The sequence below is a fragment of the Pararge aegeria genome, chromosome 17 (genome assembly GCF_905163445.1).
Source record: "Pararge aegeria chromosome 17, ilParAegt1.1, whole genome shotgun sequence".
NCBI classification, from domain to species: Eukaryota; Metazoa; Arthropoda; class Insecta; order Lepidoptera; family Nymphalidae; genus Pararge; species Pararge aegeria.
The window spans coordinates 5,409,602-5,432,449 of NC_053196.1; the positions used below are offsets into that span (position 1 = coordinate 5,409,602).

The window sequence follows — 22,848 nt, forward strand, 5'->3', positions numbered from 1 at the left end:
TTATATCTGTTAATTTTTGTTGTTGCTGTTTGTTAAGTGTAAGTTTGTTAATTTGGTTTGTTTGTGACTTTATTATATTCACTGTTGAATATGCCTAAAAGATATAATACTGTTTTGAGAAGACAGGCACGGAAAATGGTGTATGACGTGCATTGTTTTTTGAAAAAAGAGTCTAAGGAATTAATTGTTTCTTTACAACAAATTAAACGTGAGATAGACGACGCTACGAGTATTTTACTCAGCCATTCCGACAGCAGCAGCCAGATGAAACAAACTACAGAAGTTATTAAGGCAGAAAATATGAAATTAAATAGTTTAATCAGTGACTTAGGGAAAATCCAAAAAAGGACAGCAGAGTCTACAAAAACTTCAATAGCAACGGTAAGGAATATCACCAATCAAGCCAGTAGTTCCGATTTAATCACAGTGTTCAGAACACCTGGCAAAAAACGTTCCCGAACAAAACCGGTCACAAATATTGATAACTTCGACCAAGGAGTAATAAAGAGGTGCATTCATAATTTTCACAAAACAAATAATGAACTTCCTACCGTCGGAAAGCTGAAACAAAAACTAGAGAAAGACATAAATTTCAACGGCTCAGAACGAAGTCTTCGGCGAATAATTAAGGGTTTGGGATTTCGGTGGAAAAACACCGAAAACAATCGGAAAGTGTTGATTGAAACATCAAATAAACGTTTTCAACGCATAGAATATCTACGTAAAATAAAACAATATCGTCAAGAGGGAAGGCCTATTGTATATACGGACGAATCCTATGTAGATTCATCGCACTGTTCTCGAAAATCCTGGACCGATGGTTCTTGTAAGGGCCTCAAAAAACCAATTTCGAAAGGAAAGCGTTGTCCACGCAGGGTCTGAAACTGGGTTTATACCCAATGCGTTGCTCACTTTTAAAGCTGGTACCAAATCAGGCGACTACCACGACAACATGAATTACGAGAACTATGAAAAATGGCTCAGAACTCAGTTATTGCCCAACCTACCACCCATTAGCGTCGTGGTAGTTGACAACGCGTCCTATCATAATAAACAGTGGGATCTCGCACCGACCTCTAATTCAAAGAAAGCTGACATGCAGGCTTGGCTCACTGATAAAGGCATACAGTACGAGGAATCACTTCTAAAACCTCAGTTATACAATTTAATAAAGGCAAACAAGAAAAGATTTCGACACAACATGTTCGATTGACCGAATCCTAGCTGAACAAGGCCATCAAGTGCTGAGACTACCACCATACCACCCAGATCTAAATCCTATCGAAATGGCATGGTCCGATATAAAACAATATGTAGGCAGCAAAAATGTGAAATGGAGTGTTACTAAATGTATAGAGCTAATTCAAGAAAAAGTTTTATTGATGGGTGCATGGGATTGGCAAAAATTATGCAAAAAGGTGAAGGATATAGAAGAGCAATATGCAATGAGTGACTGTGTCGTGGATTTGGTAACAGAAGAATTCACTATTCGCGTTAATGAAGATAGTTCAGAGGATAGCCTCGGTGAGTCCGATGACGATGACTCTGCTATTACCGACGACCGGAGCAGCCCTGAGTCCCGGCCATCAACGAGCAAAAGGCCCTGTCTAGAAACCATTGAAGGCGTGATACCATTATCTGATTCAGACTATGAAAAGGGCAGCTTAGGTTGTGTGAATGTATGTGATTGTCATTTTGCCCATCTTTAGTTCAGAAACTAGTTTTTTATATCTAAAATAAAAATTGAAAATTCGTGAATGTTTTTATTTTTCTACTTTTAAACTATAAACTTGTTAAAAATTATTATATCATAGGTAACATGAAACTTAGGAATTTGAATTTGGAACTATAAACTTTCATTAATATTACAAACACATACACTCATACACGCACTCACACCACACACACGCACACATTACAGTAAAATAATATCATTATCATTAACAAACAAACATTACTTATTAGTAGTTAATTTATTAAAGTAGCGATTGTATTGCGTGCGCGACAGCCCCCATGCGCAGATATCCCCTCTACGTTTCCTTCAGCGCTAAAGTTACGTGCCGCGATCTGTACTTTAGTCGATAATGACATTAAATTTTTTAACTCGGCATACTTCAATTCATCTACGATTGCTACATTCATACCATACCCTGTGCATCCACCAGCGCCATTGTGGAGGATTTTTGAACTGTTATTTAGCGCATACACTGGACACTTTTTCAACTTTTCTCCCATATAAGATGACTCTCCTTACCTCTACCCTCCATAGTAGAGGTAAGGAGAGTCAATCGTAGATGAATTGAAGTATGCCGAGTTAAAAAATATAATGTCATTATCGACTAAAGTAGTTAATTATTGAGAATTTCAACAACTTACGTTGTACAAAATATTGTGGTAAATATAACCTTACTTCTTTGTATCTCCATACTTCCTTGTTTATTTTTCAAGCCTACTCTAACAATATTTATATTTGGCGCTTCTTTTAAGAGTTACCCTGATGCAAATGTAGCGCCATCCTAATTTAATACATTTTGACGACACTTTTTCATATACACAGATGACTCTCCTTACCTCTACCCTCCATAGTTTCAATATCGATTTTGGAATGTATATACCTATCCTATTGAATTGAAATGACCCGAATGACGGGGTGTCATGACTCGTGACAGTGTTTAATATTAATATGAATGCCTCATGAATGAAAATAAATAAATAATGGTTTCTTCAATTCAGGCGCGGTTACAACACTAGTCGGCCTTTAACTTTTGACATTGACATATGTAATTTTTTCAACTGCCGCCGGTCGCCGAATGCCAAAAGTGTCCAAAAAACTTAATTTTAGTAGGTTAGACTTGTATAAAAATATTAAATTACATTACACATGTAATTAAATCGAGATAACAATGAGGCGTTCAGGGCATGCCTTTGTTATTTTGTTAGCGTTGTATTTTTGTAAATTATCTTGTGACTGTGCTAAAATAAACACGCCGCGAGTATTGCTTCCATGGTTTGAAAATTTAAATGTGAACTTTACCTTTGAGATCATTGGGGGTGGCTGCTATAGTTGGTAAGTACCAAACCATAAGAAACGTGTATAAAAGAGTACATATTCTTCGTTATAAAGATTTAAATCGTATTGCCCTCAGGAGTACTTCAAGAGATGACATCATAGATCTTGAGGCCTTGTACGATGATACGTGGGGCCACTGCTCGCGTGCAGCGCGTGTTACAGTGTCCAACACATGTGTACCCCCGGGTTCTGTAATAATTTTCGCTGAGGAAGTTGACACGGGGGAGGTGAGTTGTGGTTTTATTTGGCGGGAATTATAATTTTTAATAATTAGTTTCCTTTTTCTCAAGAGAAGTCGCATCGTCTTTAGTCTTGCTGAAATTTTTTCAACTTGAGGCATCATAAACATAAGTATCAGAACTCACAGAATTCAGAACACATAACAACTCAATAACAACATTAGAAAATGACTGTCAAAGAGATGGTCCTGCTACATTGCAGTTATTATCATAAGTGCTATCTATACCCTACTTGAATAAAGATATTTTATAATTTGACTGAAAATGAAATAATGTGTGAGTAAACATTTACGTGTAAATTGTAATAAATGTTAGCAAGTCTTCATGCATTGATAATATTATTCAAACCTTATGAGGTGGATTAAAACAATGTTAAAACCTAAGCAAAACTTAAGATGTTAGTGAATGTTTCATAAGCTTTTATAACTTTGTAACTGTAGTTTAGTAGCACCACCTATAACTTTGCTGATTAACATCATGTTCAATTAACAAACAATATTAGTGCATGTCTGTAATTATGTCATGTAAATTTGACATTATTTCCAGGACTATATTTTCATAAACTTCAATTTAAGGCTACTTGGCCATATTTAGTTCTGCTAATTGTAGCTAAAATGTCTTTGACTTAAATATGTGGCACATCAGTTTAGCAGGTCTTAAGTTAAGCTTTCTGAACAGCAGCAAATATACATTTATAAGTTCAAATTACCTTAAAAAATATGTAGGAGTCACATTTTTTTCTAACATGTTAAATAAACATCAATTACTCAATACCTAACTTGAAAGTTTAAAGTGTGCCTAAATGTTTTCAGATCTTACGTGGAGATGTTGATATAGCTAAAATCACTTCCTTGAAAATTGTGAGTACAACATGGAAGCTCTATCTTGAAGAAGCACCAGAGGCCTTTGAGGTTGTTGCAAATGATGATCAAGGTATACTCTTCATTCAATGAGCAGCCTGTCTGCATACATAGCTTTCTTACCCAAACACTTCCCGCCATCTTTTTGAAGTTCATATATAGTGATTCCCAGTATGCAGTCTCCATTCCAGAACACATCTTCTCCTGTGACCAGCAGCTCTGCAACATTCACTGCCAACTGAACTTACTAACCTGACCACGGGCTGTTCGTGATTTCAGTAGATTTCCTGATTCCAGCTTTTCCCCAAAACACCTTGAATTGCCCACTGAATAGCTCTGCCTTCATAGACACTGAGAAACTGAATTTTTGATGTTATGTTAGTTTCATTGTTGTTTAAGTTCTATTTATGGTGGTTGGAACATTTTTTTATTATTGACAGCTGATATAATACTGTAATATTATTATAAACATTTTTATTTCATATAAAAGAAAAAGTACAAACCAATTAATATGTTTAGAAACATGAAACAAACGAGTTTGTAATAATAATATGTATAAGCAACAGGATTACCTTCCACATACCCACTTAATTCACTTTATTATACAACAAACAAAAAAAGTACCTACCCTACAGCAAACCTTAAATTTTTTATTTATTAAATAAGAACTATCTTGTTGAATAATAAAAAAATAAACTGTGATAACAATCGCCTTGCAGCCCCAAAGTAAGCGTAGCTTGTGCTACGGGTATAATTGATGAGTATTTTTATTAATTATATACCTACATAAATACTTATAATAAACACCCAGACACTGAAAAACATAAATGATCATCACACTAACATTTTCCAGTTGTAGGAATCGAACCCACAGCCTAGGACTCAGAGAGCGGAAAGCTGCCCACTGCGCCAATCTGCGAAAATATTATGTATAATTTCATAATTCATCTAACCCACCTACATTTATTAACCAAAATAAATGTACCTACACATACACAACATAATCGTCATCAATTGTTACTAATGGATTGATGCTATAATATAAATTCGAAAGCTTGTTTGATGATTTATAGTGGTTGTAGTTGTGCTGATTTAAGTGTTTGTGCTTTGTAAAGCTCAATAGGTCTTTTAAAAAAAATTACATAGAGATGGCTTGCATCACAGAGACAGTTGCAAAATAGATTTGATGCCAAGAAAATTTACATAGTTAATAGTTTTTTTCTTTTTGCCTTGGTTAATCTGCAATCAGTCTTAAAAAACCATAATCAAACCAGATGTGTTAAATGATGTAGTTATTATATTGTTTCAGATAATACGTTTTCAACTTTAGAAGGAGTGAGTTTCACATGGTCTATCGAAAATGTAGGGAGCACATACGGAGATGAACCCTTAGTGACGTAAGTTGAAAAACCTTACACTACATTATACCTTATTATTTTTTTTATCATGGAGATATGTACATTTCTACCTTTGAATAAGCAATAATTGAAATATTTTGTCCTGTTAGGTTGGTCCGTTGGAGTGACACAGATTATGAAGCACCAAAAGGCATCGCAGAACTGGAAGCTCAAGGTTTACGATCGCATTCAGTTCTACTTTACGGGCAGGCGATGGGAGAATCTCAAGTGACTGTTTGTCTTGGAAAAATATGTACAAGCTCTAATTTACATGTAGCTGCTAGTGTTGTATTGACCCCAGCGGTGGCATATGTTGCACCTGGGGACAGTCTGTGTTACAAGTAAGTGTTGTAAAGAACATATATACATGCAAAAAGGCTTTCTAGTATGGAAAATATATAAAAATATGTTTGTTCAATATGTACAATAAAGAATTTCTTACAGAGTTGTAAGAGTACGGGCTGGACGTTTAACCATACAAGATGTTGCTGATACACTATACACAATGACAGTAGACAACACTGGTGTGGCGATTCTGGAAGATTCCATAAGCTTAGTACGTGGCACACAACTTGGCACGTCACATTTGTATTTAATGTCAGGAATGACAGAAGTGTCCAAAGCAATGTTAACTGTAGTTGAACCGCATTCCATAAAAGTAATAATTCGACCATCCAACCTAATTGTTTACGGAGAGATGTTTAACATACATTGTATTGTGTTTGATGAAGCCGGCCATCCAATGACACCTGGACAGGAAATGTTGATAAGGTAATTTTTTGTATATTTATTTATAATTGATTTAATAATATTTGGTTACTTTTGATGGAATGCCATATGCCACCTTGAGTGCCGTAACAATACTTATACTTATAATTACTAATTTTTTTTCTTTTTTTAAGAAGAACAGCATGTCTGAAGTTTCATATTAACTATTTTATTTAAATTACAATCTCATATTGTATTTCAAGAAAACTTTTGAGTATAATTCTACAAGCGGTGCGGTCTACGGCATAACTTTCGGGAGTTTGAACCCCGTCACCTTTTAACTGTGCAAATTTATGCGGGTTTGAATAAAATTTAAAAAAGTTTTCCACAGTGTTCTCAAAACTATCTTAGGTCACCAATCTGCAGCAGGCCTACCTGCTGGACAGCTAATAATAGGATGTTATGATGATATATATATATTTTATGTTAAGTTAGCCCTTGACTGCAATTTCACCTGAGTACCTGGTAAGTGATGATGCAGTCTAAGATGGCCGCGGGCTAACCTGTTAGGGAGTTGGGTAATAGGTTTCTAAGCGAAATCGCACCGGAACACTAAATCTCTCGGCCAGAGGCCAAAGGCTCCCACAACCAAAGAAAAAGACCAGACGAGAGAAAATGCAGAAATTATAAATTCCCTTATTGCCTCTGCCGGGAATCGAACCTCGGACCTCCTTACCTCCTTACCTCCTTACAAAATTATGATGATGATAAAGGCGATATTTCGTTTTTGAACTATACTCGTTTTACATAGAAGATCAGATCTGTGCCTAGCTGTTGTGGGACATGAATAAATTTAGGGATTCAATAACTTGGAAAAGCGGAATCAAATGGTTACTCGCACTTCATACATGCACAAAAGCGCTGCCTACCCCATTTTCATATAATTGGCAACAGAGGAGGATTTTGACATTCTATGCCATTTTAATGCTTTGCCCTGGTCCAAATTCCTGTGCACGCCACTGGTTACAGGTTTATTTACTTTTTTGATTTTTAATTTTGTCCAGGTTATCAGTAGACGGTGATGCCAACGTAGACTTGTTGAAGTCAAACGAAAATGGGACAATAACGGAAGCTGTGGCTCTGAACGCTGGGGAGTTTACTGTTACTGCGAGATTGTATTCTATCGCCGGTAGAGCTTTGATGAAAAAGGTTTATATCATAAGTTAAAACAAAATTCCCTATCACTGAACTGTACAGAACAGTGGTGAGCCACTGTAATGCTATGTATAAACCTCTCTCGTAACAGAGACAAGGCTTATGCCCAGCACGACTAGCATGGTATAATGCATATGTGTAAATAATGAGTATACACTGTACATTTTTGAGTGAAAGTATGAGAATTAGCGAAAAGTAAATAAAGGAGTAATTAGCCAGATTTGGATGAACACTGCATCAATGAATTAAAAAACACAATTTTCCTAGCGAGGAGTCCGTTGATTTTAGAAATAAAAAAACCCTGTATTCTCACACCATTGAGAGTACCGGAAGTAAAGCCGAGCTCCTCGCTCCGCATCTATTCGTTGGCCGATTGGGCGGCAGAGTTGACTGTCTATGCGCTGTAATCTTGTTTTTTGAAACAGTCCCCGTTAATCTACTTAATATCTATAATTCATTGGTAATGAATAATAAAGAAAAACAAAATATTAAGAAAATTAAATTAATAATTTGGTTCACAACAAACTTCCTATGTAAGAGGCGCGATGCGGGGGTAAATCAATTCAAGAATGATCGAATATATGTATATACTTCATTGGATCATGTGCTTCAATATTTAATTAATGTTTTAATTTTTGATCACTGGTGTAAACTTCAATTATTTTAAAATTATTGCTCATATCGTTATTGCTCAGATCGCATAGAAAGGGTGGACTATAGATTTATGACGATTAAAAAGATAATGTGTATACTCATTAGGGATATGCTCAAAATTTTGAATGATGTGTTGTTTTGCAGATTGAAGGACAGGAATCTGCGGTAGTGCTTGAACCCCTAGCAGTAGTACCTCCACAAGTTTATGTAGCATGGACTGATAGTGTTCAGTATGTATATAACTTTATTACATAATAATTAACATATTCAAAATTAATGAAATTGATGAAATGTGGTACATGTTTTGGTGTAGGAATATGGAATATAACTAAGAATGGGCAGCAGCATCCGATATGCTACTACAACCATCTACTGCGTTCACCAACTCGTGAATGGCGTGGTTATTATGGGCAAACCATTCCGTTGGGAGAGGTCCTTAGTTCAGCAATAATAATAATAATCATTTATTCAGGCTAAAAATGATGGATACAATAATAATATTACATATTATTAATGTATTAATAATATTACATATTATTAATGTATTTCGATAAAATTTGGCACTCTGAAAGACTAGATTAATCTAAGATATGTGGTATGCGTTAACGCATAACATATTTTTTTGTCAATGGACTGTTATAGGCCATTGATGATGTAGGTGGCAAAATATGTGTTCAAAAATTGTATGAAGATCGAACTTATCGTAAGCGAAGACGATAGCTTAAACTAGTTGAGATTATGAAACGTCGTTTTTTCAGAAACATACAACTTCGCCATCGAGGTGGCGGTGAAGAGCCAGTGACTTGGTCGGGGAGTGAGATGGAAAGTGGCGCTATCTCGCTCGCACCGACGGGCGTGGTGACAGTTCGTGACGTCGGCGAGATGGAAGTTCGCGCGCATCTCACTGGATATCCACATGTTCGGGCGGGTGGGAGGTAACGAATTAAACACTTGCATTGTTCTCGTCTGCGATAGGTTAAAAAATCACGCGTTGAGATGTGTTGGCATATACCACTGCCAGTCCACGAAATTATAGTCATCTCAAAAAAATATTATCTCAATTTAAAAGTAATAAGTTTTTTTATTCGATTAGAGGTTAGCCCTTTACTGCAATCTCACCTGATGGTTAGTGATGGTGCAGTCTAAGATGGTAACAGGCTAACCCATCCCCCCTAATCGGTTTCTACGCGAAATCGTACCGGAACGCTAAATCGCTTAGCAGCAACAACACTTAACACTTATATCAAGCAATTTATATCAATGATTGGGCAAAATGGACTATTTGTTAAAAATTAAATACAATCGATGTAAAAATATCGCACAAAGATCGCCTTTGCGCATTATTATTTTTCTTGTATTTATGTTTTCAATATATATTATCTTTATCCCTTAATTGTGTGTAATAAATAATTTATCTATCTATCTATCTAAATATAATTTAAGTAGTATTGGTAATGTATAGTAATGTATAGTATGTCAATAATTCGGGTTTTAACTCTCTTAAGCTTTAATAATAAAATATAACTAACGATTCTCCACAATTTCTGATGAGTTTCCGTCAAAATCGTTAGCGTTTCTGAAGCGCGATCATTCTAGAAGTTACCGCGTTCAAATAAAGCCCATCCCATATACCATTCCATCTACATCGTTAGTAATAATAAATATTACGAAAGATGTAGATGGGATAACACATCTAGTACATTATTAAACATTTTATCCTACATGATATTGTTGCAGAGTTATTTCAGCAGTACCCGATCTAATCAAGGTATCAAGCTCAGGCTTCGCACGCGTGGGCCGACTTCATCAGTTGCACTTGGCGCTCACAGCTACACATCCCGCTACTGGAGAACTATATAATTTCCATACGTAAGGGTATAAAAAGCTTACTCGAAAGATGGACTTTAAGCTGATGACGATAAAAAACTTTAGCTAAACACAAAGATGACATAAAAATGTTGAAAAATCCTGACCTAACGTTTATAAAAAATTAAAAAAAAATTATGGTATCCACCAGTGAAAGCTGACAACACTAGGGATCTTATGGCATCCCTCGCTCACTTGCGCCACGATCGCCTTAGCGTCAACATGCTTTCTTTTTCATTATAGTAACTTGTAAAAGTGACAAATGAAAATCAAATTATTATTAAATAGTAGTTATATTTGTGTTGTTATTCACACACACACAGTTTCAAATGTGCATGAAAATTCAAGTTGTTACGGTTAGTTAGGGCTATCATTAATTTGTTTTATTTACTGTGATAGTTTAGGTTTTTATTGGTGGTATACATGCAATTTATTTTTAATACTACAACAATACACAAATCACCATCCAGCCCCAAAGTAAGCGTAGCTTGTGTTATGCGTACTTAGACCACTGAAGAATATTGTTATGAATAGAATACATAAATACTTATAATATACAGATAAACACCCAGACACTGAAAAACATTCATGTTCATCACACAAACATTTTCCAGTTGTGGGAAAAGAATCCACAGGGGTTGCTTCCTTGGCCGTTCTGTAAGACTTTTTTCGTGGTACATTAACCCAGTTAATCAATTCAATGCTAAAATAAGGTTTTATAAAAAAATATAACTAATTAAAGCATACTTTTAAATTTTTTTTATTTACACATCATTGGCCCAGAGTAATTCTTCAAACAACAGATTGTCATATGATTTGAAGGTTTAACAAAAGTAAATGAGCACACTTCACATGCGCAAAGGCTGTAGCACTGAAATAATTCAAAAAGCAGATCTTAATGTTGTTTATTTGTTTTTAGATGCGACTGTGGTTCGTTTGCTGTATCCTTATTGGAGGGTCCTGAACCACAAAATGTTACGGCTGCTTCTTGGCTACAGCCTGTAGGTGAGTTATTGATCACAGTTTAGAAGTAAGACTTGCTCCCCGATTAAGTAACTTCTCCAATATAACAGTCAAGTTCAATACAAAATGACAGCAAGATTATCGTTAATTTGATGTGGAGATGACCAGTTATTAACCATCAGAAAAGTTACTGAATACAACCTGTTTTGTTGATCACACAATAAAATATTTAATTTCATTATCAACCTGTTACAAGTGAGAGCTCTCTTAAAAATGAGTATGGTTTTGGCGTTATTCTACCACATTAGCAAAGTGCAATCAGGCATGCCGGTTTCTTCACAATTTTTTTCCTTCACCGTTAAAGCGGGTGGTATTAACGTGGAGGTAGAAAAAAAGAGATGGAGAAGTATGTAAATGACTTCTACTCAGTTAATCTTTTAAAGCCCAATGTTTTTTTTATAGATTTTACAGTATTACCGAGTTAAACTAATTGTACCATTTTGAAATTAGTTTAACTCTGTTTTATTATATAGCATAAGCTAAGGTCTCGAGAGCCAATATATTGTCAATATTCAAGCAATATGTGAGCCAATGCTTGCCATATAAGTACAGGTGTATGCGTATCTAGTTGTTTCCATTTATCATTTTGGCCAAATTGGTCCTTGCACTATTAATTATAAGGTTTAAATCTTTACATTCCTTACTTTAAATCCTCGCATGGCTTCTCACGTAGAACTTTATTTCAGATGGTGCATGTTGCGTTCTTCAGTGCTTCTGGAGTGCTCGCGGTGTGTCCACGGTGCGAGTTTCGCGCGGCAGGGCGGGCGTTACCGCACGGATCGCCGTACGCGCCGCACCCACGCTACTGTGGCCGCAACAGGCCGCCGCGCTTGTTGGAGCCACTTTACCGGTGAGTAAAACATACATAGTATGGAGGGTAGAGGTAAGGAGAGTCATCTTATATGGGAGGAAAGTTGAAAAAGTGTCCAGTTGTTGCGCTAAATAACAGTTCAAAAATCCTCCACAATGGCGCTGGTGGATGCACAGGGTATGGTATGAATGTAGCAATCGTAGATGAATTGAAGTATGCCGAGTTAAAAAATTTAATGTCATTATCGACTAAAGTAGTTAATTATTGAGAATTTCAACAACTTACGTTGTACAAAATATTGTGGTAAATATAACCTTACTTCCTTGTATCTCCATACTTCCTTGTTTATTTTTCAAGCCTACTCTAACAATATTTATATTTGGCGCTTCTTTTAAGAGTTACCCTGATGCAAATGTGGCGCCATCCTAATTTAATACATTTTGACGACACTTTTTCATATACACAGATGACTCTCCTTACCTCTACCCTCCATAATACATAGGCTTTAGTCATATTTCTCAGCTTATTACCACAGTAAAAAAAGACATTCTCGAAAACCACAGTAAAAAACTTTGAAAGGTACATAAACTCTTAATATTATAAAATTTTAATAATATAAACCTTTAATGATATTTACTTTAAAATAAAGACAGACAATGCTGTAATGTGTCTTACAACTCACAAAAATGTACGACCTCCGTGGCACATCGACAAAGACGTGCCGCTAAGCCATTTAAGGTTCCGGTACGGTAATGCGTAGAAACCAATTAGGTTTAATATAACTGCAAAACTCCCTCACAGGTTAGCCCGCTACAATTTTAGACAGCATCATCATTTGCCACCAGCACGGCTAGCATGGGTGGGAGACAATTAGCTCCCCTTGGAAAGGATAAAAATGTATCTTCTCACACAGTTTTATCAAATCTCAGAGCACGGGTACACAAGTGGGAAATAATATCCATATTATATATGTATAATAGTAAACGGGAGTTAACTTCGCCCATTCTATGTTCCCGTGCTTTAGCAGGTGGATACGTTTTATCCCCCGTCAGGGGGATATAATCGTGGATATAATTTTTGTCTCCTACCTGTGCTAGCCCTGCAGGTGAGATTGTAGTCAAGGGTTAACGTGTAGTGAAAACACTTATAATTTGGTTACAGGTGTTGGCTGAAGGAGAGGCTTTAGTGTCGCAATCTAGTGAACCGCGAGTCGCTGAGCTGACCAATAGAGAGGGACTTGCGCCACATCGGTATCCTGATGCCCAGCTGTTCACGTTCAAATGTCGGAGGGTAAGTTGTATCCTATCATCATTATCCTCCACTTTTTTTATCAAACTGATCTGCACATATCTCAAAGGAGGGCGGCAGAGATAAACAGAGAAAAAGAGAGGGAGAGTGAGCGAGAGAGAAAGAGATAGGGTGAGGGAGAAGGGGTGAGAGTGCCAACTGCAACACCCCTAGCATGTAGCCCGTTGGCATTTTAATTGTAGTCAAGGGCTAACTTGTAGTGGAATGTATTAAAAGAAAACTCGAGCTTTCCTTTGACAATTTTGTTGCACTTCTCAAAAATCTGAATATTTTGTCTTTGATCACATCATATTAATTTCCTTTCATACACCTCTATTTTTTTATTTATTCCAAACTTTTTTTTATCAGCAAGGCGAAGCTCATCTTAAACTAATATCGTTCATGGATGAAGAGCAAGAATTTGTGGACTTCGAAGCTGTTTGCGCACCGCACGTCTCCCGGATACGTCTGGAACCACCTGACACACCGGGCAACTGCTCTGGTGGACCCAGGTATGTCCACTACATATTATTTTATGACAACTAGGAGTTGTCGAGTTCAGTATGAATTAAATGTTTTTGTTTAAGTGGTTTTAAATTCATTTGAAAGAAATATCAGACAAAACATTTAGTCATCTATATATATATAACGACTGAGGAATGTGGTTGATTTCAACTGCTTAAAAACAATTTACGACTCTCTAGCAAAATCGATCCTTACATACTGCATTACCTGTTGGGGCGGTTCTGGGATATCTGTAATGCTGAGACTGGAAAGAGCTCAAAGGTCGGTACTTAAGGTTATGTGCATTAAACCTTTATATTTTCCTACCACTGAGCTGTACTCAATCACTGGAGTGTTGACGGTAAGGCAGCTATTTGTCCTATCTGCGATTCTTCGTAAACATGCCGAGATGCGCTATGACCCTAACTTAGCAAACACGAAGCGTAGATCATATATGGTATGTAGGATGGAGGCAACCCGCACTGCAGTCGCAAGACGCCATTACCCATTTTTGAGTTGCTTACTGTACAACAGACTAAACAAAGAAATTAATATCTACCCTTTACCAAGACACTCATGTAAGTTAAAATGTTCAAAGTGGCTTCAATTACTATCTTATGAAGAGACGGAAAAACTTTTAATTATTTTGAAATAGGTTCAATTGATTAGATTCTCTCACACACACGCACGCTCGCACACACGCGCGCACACACACACGCGCACACACACACACACACACACACACACACACCACAAAATACATACACTCTTACACACACACTCGAAATCAAGTTTAACATGTTGCATGTATCCCTTTTTTTGTATCTTATTTTATTTTAATTAATATTTTTGAATGTATTTAGATTTTTTGATAAATATCAAGTGAACAGTGGTAAATTTTAAGTTTTGGAGGTGGGCGTGATCACTGTTACGCAGTTTCATACTTTTACAGTGATCATCGTTTCATTCATTAGTGGTTAAGATATGTTATTGTTCACAAAATAAAATAAATAAATAAATAAATAATAATGAAAATGGTCTTCGTTTGAGGCTCAATCACGCCTAAACCACTGATCGTATCGACATGAAACTACCACCATTCGATGCGAAATTTTTCCTAGATGGTTTATGGCTATCTATTTTTTGAATTCCAACATTCCTTCATTTTTTTATTGCTGTTTTACTTTTATGAACATTTATCCCGCTAATAAAAACAAAAGATAAGCATTTTCTCTTGATTCTTTTGTTTTCATGGATTTCAACAGAGTGTATTAAACGGATTATGGTTTTTTACATTCAGCTAAGAATCTACTCACGGTGGTGGAGAAGGGCTGGACCAATTGGGCTTTTTTTATCTTCAGAATTGTCAGGAGAAAGTTTTGTATGTAAGAAAATTTTAAAAAAGCCCGATAAAAAGTTAAAAATTTCGATGATAATCGAAGAATTCCCATCTATATAGTCACTCACCACGAAATCTCGGGAACCATAAGACTTAGAAACGTGAAACTTGGTAGGAATATTACTTTTGCTATGTAGAGGTCAGCTATGAATAGATTTTAAGAAATTCATTCCCCAAAGGGGATTGCGGGGGCGTTAACAATGAACAATTCCCGTTTTTAAACTATAGCTCCTATAAACTTCAAATTTGGTAGGAATCTTCTGTAAGAGGTGTAGAAATAGGCTATGAACGAATTTTACGATAGCTCACCCCACAGGGGGTTGCGGGGGTGGGTATTAACAATTAATATTTTTAATTTTCCAGCTAAAGCTCCTACAAGCTCCAAATTTTGTAGGAATTTTCTATAAGTGATGTAAAAATAATTTATGAACAAATTTTACGATATCCCACCCCAAAGAAGATTGCGGGGGCGTTAACAATGAAAATTTTCAATTTCCAAGCGATAGCTCCTATAGACTCCAAATTTAGTGAGAGTGTTCTATATGTAATATAAAAATGATCTTCGAGCGGATTTTACAATGAATCACCTCCAATACGGTTCGCGGGGGTGGGTGTTAACAATAAAAAATTTCAATTTCGAAATATAGCTTCTAAAAATTCTAAATATGGTAGGAATCTTTTATTATTCACATAAAGAACATCTCAAAATGGATTTCAATAAAGTCTACTTCCGACAGGAATTGCGGGGGTGGGTGTTAAAATCTAAAATTTTTATTTCTAACCTGTAACTTCTACAGACTCCAAATTTGGTGGGGATCTTCGTGTATGTAGGGATATTCGTGTATTTCCTTACAACAATCGTCTTTTTGGCAGCGGAGAAAAAGTCATTGAGAGGTTTCAAAAACTTAACTTTACATGTAGCTATCCAATCAACGGACTAAGAATTTTACATTCATTTTACTTTTGCAAACTACATAACCGACGAATTCTTTTATTGCGGGATCGCGGAAATGTAACAGATTAAAATGAATGCATTTTCCAAGCACATGAGATGTGGAAAAGAAATTTAGTTACTTATTCCAATAGAATTCATAAAAAACATGCACAATTAATTTTCTATAAAAAATTGATGTCACGGAGAAAATTTTAGTTAACAGAAAATTCGGCGCACTTGAACCTAGACAGATTTCAACTTCACATATGAGACTTGCAATGACTTTAACTTAAACTTTCAATGCTCATTTCAAATTTTTTTCTTCATGTCAATTATTAATAATTTTTGGAAGAAAGGCACGGAAATGTTATAATGATTGCACATTGAAAGTTACAATGAATATTAGTGAGAAAAATCACCTGGATGAAAGATACAGGCTAAATCGATGGAATTTGGAATTTGAGTAAGTCTAAACAATATCGATGCTTACAGTTCTATCCGCGGGGCCTATTTATGTTCATACAAAAATAAAAAAAAGGAGAATAATAAAAATATGAAAAAAATAAATAAAAATGAAACATAAAATGTAATTTATTTCCTTTTTCAATTCGCCTAGCGAAGCGGGCGGGAAACGGCTAGTGTCTACATATATAGAACTAGTCTCTTAACACTTACCTACACTTACTTACACTTACTCCTTTAAAATTTCAAGTTCGTAGGCTCTATAGTTCTTGAGATTTCGTTATTAATCGGTAAGTGAGTGAGTGAGTCAGTGGTTTCTCTTTTATATTTTTATATTAGTTATTTTATCCCAAAATTTTAATAAATAACTTAGAAACAAGTACTTACTTCGAATTTTCAATAATTGAGGTCATATTTAGGGTCCCGTCCCAGACTGTGTCTCATGAGCCGTGGTAGTTTGAGAGTTAAAATTTTCAAAGGTGATGTATATCTGTTGCCGCTGAAACAGCAAATACTAAAAAACAATAAAACGAGTATTTTACGGAACCGTTCGTGAGCTAGCCCGACTCGCACTTGGCTGGTCTTTTTTCCGATGTGAAAATTTTACTTAACGGAGCGGATAACAGAGTCAAAATATTATGGTCAAGGATACGTTTCTTTTATTCGCCGTGAAGAACCACATTGATTAATAATAGTTAAAGTTTTATCAACCTCATTTAGCAGCACTTTAATGTGCTAAGGATTTTTTTTTAAATCTTAATTCCGCTTTTGATTTCCTTCACAGAGTATGGTTACGTCCATATCAGGAAGTTTCTGTAAAAGTCACTCTCCAGGATGCGATAGGCCGCGAACTTTTAGATGAAGAAGGGCCAAGCTTGTCGTGGGAAATTCAACCTTACCACGTCGGAATAGAGTATAGATCCTCCGACAGGCTGTTCGTTGAGACCAATCCTGAGTTCGCTAAAGTGCCTGTGCCGCATAAGTATTACCAGGTATTTTATATTTGTTATCTATACTCTATTTTTTCTAACTGGTCTTATTATGTTAACAACCTTTTAAATGAAGCTGTGATAGCGCAGTGGTAGGAGCTCGACTTCACTTTCGGGAGCCCGAGTTCGAATCCAAGCACGCGCTAATATCTTTTGTGCGTTTTAAATTATTAAATATCACTTGCTTCAACGGTGAAGGTAAACATCGTGAGGAAACCTGCATAACTAAGAGTTCTACATAATGTGCTCAAAGGTATGTGGAGTCCGCCAATCCGCACTGGGCCAGAGTGATGGACCGACCTTAACTTCGCCCTTCTCATTGTGGGAGGAGACCCGTGCCCTGCAGTGGGCCGGTAATGGGTTGATATGATGATGATGATGGTTTAAATATGTAAGAAAAACAAATGTGTTGAAATAAATAAACTCAAATAAAAAAATATATATATATTTTTTACGAATGTACGATATAATATTACTTATTGTAAAAATCGACTTAAATAAGTAATAGTTGCATGTCGTGTGCGAAAGGTACAGAACTCCTTTGTTTGGTTAAGTATACGCTTTTACAACATGATTCGTAAGGTAACTCTGGACCTACCAATGCATACATTTAAACAATGTGTAAAACACATCGAATGCAGCGAGGCAGATTGGAAGCAGTAAGCTTCACTCTCATCTCCCGCAAGAAGGAAAAATGATTGTAAATCTTTGATCGAAAAGAGCTACTACTGAGTTTCTTGCCGGCTCTTCACGGTAGAGTCTGCATTCCGAACCGGTGCCAGAGTCACCACTAACATACATACTTGACGTTACAGAAGTGCTTATAAAGCAGGCCTACTTGAAATAAAAAAAAATTATGCTATCATTATTTTCAAAATTATTTTTACGCTAAATAGATATGCTAAAAAGTTACATTGAGAGATTATTTACATAATAAGACATGTGAGGTGTGGTCTGAGGTAATGCCGTCGTCATTCGGCATAAACTCACCGTAATGGAGCATGGTCATGCGCTCGACCTTAACAATAGAAAGATCTTCCTCAGAGCGGGTGATCGTGCGCGAGGACCGAGGTCCCACCATTCAACTTTGGAAGTTGTATATATTATGGTCAATTTTTGTAAACACTTAACGAACACAAACTTACAATACAGGACCTTTGTGGCGCCATCTAGTTTAGTTGAGTAGAGACCGCCACACACACACTACTAGTTAATTTTTAAATCAATTATTTTTCGGTTGTAGATGTTGACAGTAAATGAACAAGCGATAGGGTGGAGTGGATTGCTGAAAGCAAGCATTCCTGATGCTACTGCAACTATTCAAGCCAAAGTTGTAGCGCCCCTGAAGTGTGATCCGTTAAAGGTAAGTTTTTTATGTTTATTGACAAAAAGCTTCCCAAAACAAAAAATAAGATTATTATAATAAAAACAATCTAGATAGATTTTTATTTATTATTATAATCTTATTTTTTCTTGTCTCTATGCCTGTTTTTAAAATATAATAAAACAAGTGCGATAAAAAGAAACCAAAGTAAAAATAGATTTTCCTTACGTAAAGTGTGGTTCTATTATTCATTTAATAATTTGTATACTTCATTTTTTTTATTAATTAACTTTGCACATAATTAAACAAGACTAGTGTTTATATTATAGATTTATAGATAAAAAAAATTACCAATATTTAACATTTGGTTGATTTTGGAACGATATATCAAATCGCTCTTTGTCTATTCCTTGTTTATATTATAAATAATAAGGTCCAAAGGTTGAGATTAAACTGGGAACTTTCTTTTAATATATTATTATACACAGTGTTTTATATCTTATTGAATAAGGACCCTGTTACCTAGCATTTAGTTAGTATCTTTTTTGTTTGCGGAATTATTTGAAGAAATCTGTGTTAAATTTGTGTTCCAGATTAATCTGGCCTGGGAAGGCGAAACTGTGTCTAATATAGCGACAGTAACTGGAGGTAGCGGTAAATACTCAGTGGAGACCCCTAAAGGCGTTTCAGCGTCCATAGATGCTGGCAGTGTGACCGCTTTGGTGCCAGCTCCCGGAACCTACGACTTGGTTGTGACCGATTTGTGTGTTGCTGGAGAGAAACAAGTTGTTGAGGTAATCGTTTTATAGTTATTATTAGCTGTGCGCTGCGGTGTTGCCCGCGGTGAATGAGTCGTAAAACTTATTGCGTTTTTAAAAAAAGCAATTCATTACACATTAACTTGGGAATGTTTTATCAGGACTAAAACTAGCTTTCACTCCATTTTTTTTTCATTTGTCTTATAGTGTAAACAATCTTTTCATTTCTTTTTTGAGTAGTACAGTTTCAAATATAAATAAACAAGAGATTTTCTTAATGTAAGCTTGCTTTTATTATTTTAGTTTCACTAAGAAGTAACAAATAGATTGTTTAAATTATTAGTCAGATAAGAAAAAATGACTTTTTGTTCTCTCCGTACTTTCAACTATCCAAAAATCAAGTCCGTAGTTAGGGTAGGACAAACAAACAAACACAATTTCGCATTTGTAATATTAAGGGGTAAAATTAATCCTTCTGTGAACACTTGGAAATGGTTAAAGTGTCCAAAGAAGCTGGCATGGTATGGTTGCATTAGTGCCATCCTTACAAAATACTTCAACTCTTCAAGACACTCCACGCGCACTGGCATTGTTATGGACAATATGCAGAATATTGTCTAAAATATTATAATATTATATAAATACCGTGTGTGTGTCCCCGCACACGTAGAATATTATAATTATAGCCAAAATTAATCACACCATCCATAGACGCGCCATAGAGTTTCTGTATTAACGACATGTTCGCCGACTCGAGTTTGTTTGTGCCACATGTCATCAAACTTCGGGAAAGCTACCTTTTCGCCGCAAGTGAAGTTGTTTGTGTGCGTGCAAAATTAAAAAGCAAATCGCCGATATTAAAAGTTAAGTTTAAATCGGTAATCCAATTTAATAAGAATATACTTCCATTGTTATAGGTGAACATAGAAGAAGTACTCAGCGTGGAAGTGTCGACCGCACGTGCGGTTTGCGTCGGTGGATGCATACCCATTAGTGCGTTAGTCAAAGGAATATCGCACAGATACTTGAGCACGAGTCGGGAGCCCGATTGGAAGACGTTAGGCGATGTTGAGGTCAAGAATGGGAGCTTGTGCGGCCTGAAGGAGGGCTTTGGTCGGGTTAGGGCTGCTTTGGGTGGCGTTTGGAGCTCTGAAGTTGAGGTTAGTTTATGTGTCACAAAATTAAAAAAATATATATATTACGGGCACATGAGGCTCAACACCTAAGCTTCAGGTTGATGGACAGATGGCGGGACTTTGCGGGACGTGTGCACCTGTGTGTGAGACATTGCATATCCAGCGAAGTTTTGCTCTTTGCTCTTTTCCCCCCTTTATTTTGTAAGTTATTAAAAACGCGATGGTTTGCCACATAATGAACTTAATTCACGGTCCGGTTTTAGTCCGTCAAATTAAAATTCAAAAACTTTTCATTCATTTAGGCCTGTCACATGCACTTATGAAGCGTTCATACATAAATGCTTACATAATTGTAAGGGGATGGTGGTAACTTCGTTCGCCAACTCAAATCTAAAGCTACGACTCAAATATAGACACGATATTTCGTTCTGTGGCTGCATGAAAGAAGGATAAAAAAAAATATATATGAATATAATCCAATGAATCGTTTGACCTAACGTTAAATGAACAAGCGTTGTAGCATATACTTTAAAATATAACCTGTAGAAAATCTTCATTTTCCCGGTATTAAAAGTATCCTGTCTGTCTCTGAGATGCGAGCTATCGCTGCACCTAATTTCATTATGACCGGTGTATTGCGGCGGTTGAATCGAACATAGATAGCAAACAGACAAACAGACACATTTAGAAAATCTCTTTTCGTAATATTAGTATGGATTTGTTCTTGTCTTCAATAAAGATATTATTTTTTTTATTATTTGTAGGTGACAGTGTTCCCCGCGTTGCGTATAGTCCCCGAACATACACGTTTACCTGCGGGTGGACGCGTACAGTTGCGACACGTAGGCGGACCGCCGTCTCACCTCGCTACATTGACATACCATGCCACGCAGGGGAAAACGCATATGCAGGTAACCCACTTCACCATTTTTTAAATTGCATAAATATGCATTGTTTACTCAATAACACACCAAAGCATGACGTTTGTATCTGTAACATTTCCTATCAAAGTTAGTAGTTGCATATTTTTTCGCGACTGGAAACTAGTTGTAGCACGTAGCAGCTAGCCTGATTTATTCATATTTTTTTTACATTTTATTTGATATAACATTTGATTCGAAAGTCGGTTTGTTTACGTATGTTCAGGCACGACTCCGTTATTTATAGACTTTTGCAAAGTCCTTTTTGTAGTTCGGCAGGGGTTTTTAATGTTAAAAAAAATTATCTTGTTTGTTAAATTTTTTTTCTTGTACGATTTGAATTCAATTGAGAAACACTGATTCTGCTTTAACATAAGTTAAAAACTTTTTGTCTACTAGGTGTCATCGTCTGGCTTAGTACAAGGTGTGTCTACGGGCAGTTCGCGGGTTAAGTTAGTGGCATCAGATTTTGCGAATGTGGAACTTGCTGGTGCTGAAGCCGAAATCGAAGTAAGTAAAGAAAAAATCATAATCATTTATTTTATTATGTGAGATATTACAAAAATCTCTGATGATCTATATTTAAAGGCATGTAAATAATAACTTAAAAAAAAAATTTAAAATTTCAGATTTTGATTAATTTAAAATTTTTTAAAAACGTATTGCGCCTGACTATCTTATATACAATAATACATTGTAAATACTCGACTGTATCATATGTGTATTTGACATTTTTTAAATCCAAAAACGTCAATAGCCTATAACAGTCCACAGCTGGACTAAATGCACGGCTAGCATCGCCAGGAGACAATTATATCCCAAAAAAAAGATACACATTTCCTTTCTCCCACAGCTTTATCAACTCTCAGAGCACTGGCGCTCAAGTTAAAATAATATTCAAAAAAATATATATATGTAATAATAAACGGGGGTAAACTTTACCTTTTCCTTTTCCATATTTGCGTGCTTTATTAGCAGGTGGAAACGTTAATTATATCCCCTTTTTTTATCTCTTTTAAAGAGCTGATTCACTAAAGTGACTAAGAGAGACTAAGAGCTCTTGTGGGTCTACAATTACTACCTTACAAACTAACTTATTCTACGTCTACCTACATTAATCTTAAATCTATTATATAAATATTTCGCGGCCTCAGAATAGGGGTTTGACAAACTTATGTTAACATCAGCAAACATTTTATTCTGAACCTCGCTACGGACACATTCAATCAGAATGTGATAAACATCTTCCCTTACACCATAGTCTGGACAAAAATCCCTTGAGTATGAGTTAT

At 36.0% G+C, this 22,848-nt stretch overlaps 1 protein-coding gene across 1 annotated transcript in view; it reads left to right on the plus strand.

Moving 5' to 3' along the window:
• Window positions 1-2,772: 2,772 nt before the first annotated feature.
• The window catches only part of LOC120630828 (nuclear pore membrane glycoprotein 210), a 35,055-nt gene continuing 14,979 nt past the window's right edge, over window positions 2,773-22,848 (plus strand). The window contains exons 1-20 of the mRNA XM_039900122.1: window positions 2,773-3,067; window positions 3,147-3,297; window positions 4,122-4,242; window positions 5,479-5,566; window positions 5,677-5,907; window positions 6,011-6,337; window positions 7,339-7,483; window positions 8,288-8,373; window positions 8,902-9,078; window positions 9,881-10,012; window positions 10,929-11,014; window positions 11,719-11,882; window positions 13,005-13,133; window positions 13,500-13,642; window positions 17,214-17,421; window positions 18,662-18,781; window positions 19,336-19,536; window positions 20,418-20,660; window positions 21,401-21,547; window positions 21,956-22,066. Coding sequence (XP_039756056.1) covers window positions 2,904-3,067; window positions 3,147-3,297; window positions 4,122-4,242; window positions 5,479-5,566; window positions 5,677-5,907; window positions 6,011-6,337; window positions 7,339-7,483; window positions 8,288-8,373; window positions 8,902-9,078; window positions 9,881-10,012; window positions 10,929-11,014; window positions 11,719-11,882; window positions 13,005-13,133; window positions 13,500-13,642; window positions 17,214-17,421; window positions 18,662-18,781; window positions 19,336-19,536; window positions 20,418-20,660; window positions 21,401-21,547; window positions 21,956-22,066 — 3,174 coding nt within the window. The 5' untranslated portion in view covers window positions 2,773-2,903. The remainder of the gene's footprint in view (window positions 3,068-3,146; window positions 3,298-4,121; window positions 4,243-5,478; window positions 5,567-5,676; window positions 5,908-6,010; window positions 6,338-7,338; window positions 7,484-8,287; window positions 8,374-8,901; window positions 9,079-9,880; window positions 10,013-10,928; window positions 11,015-11,718; window positions 11,883-13,004; window positions 13,134-13,499; window positions 13,643-17,213; window positions 17,422-18,661; window positions 18,782-19,335; window positions 19,537-20,417; window positions 20,661-21,400; window positions 21,548-21,955; window positions 22,067-22,848) is intronic.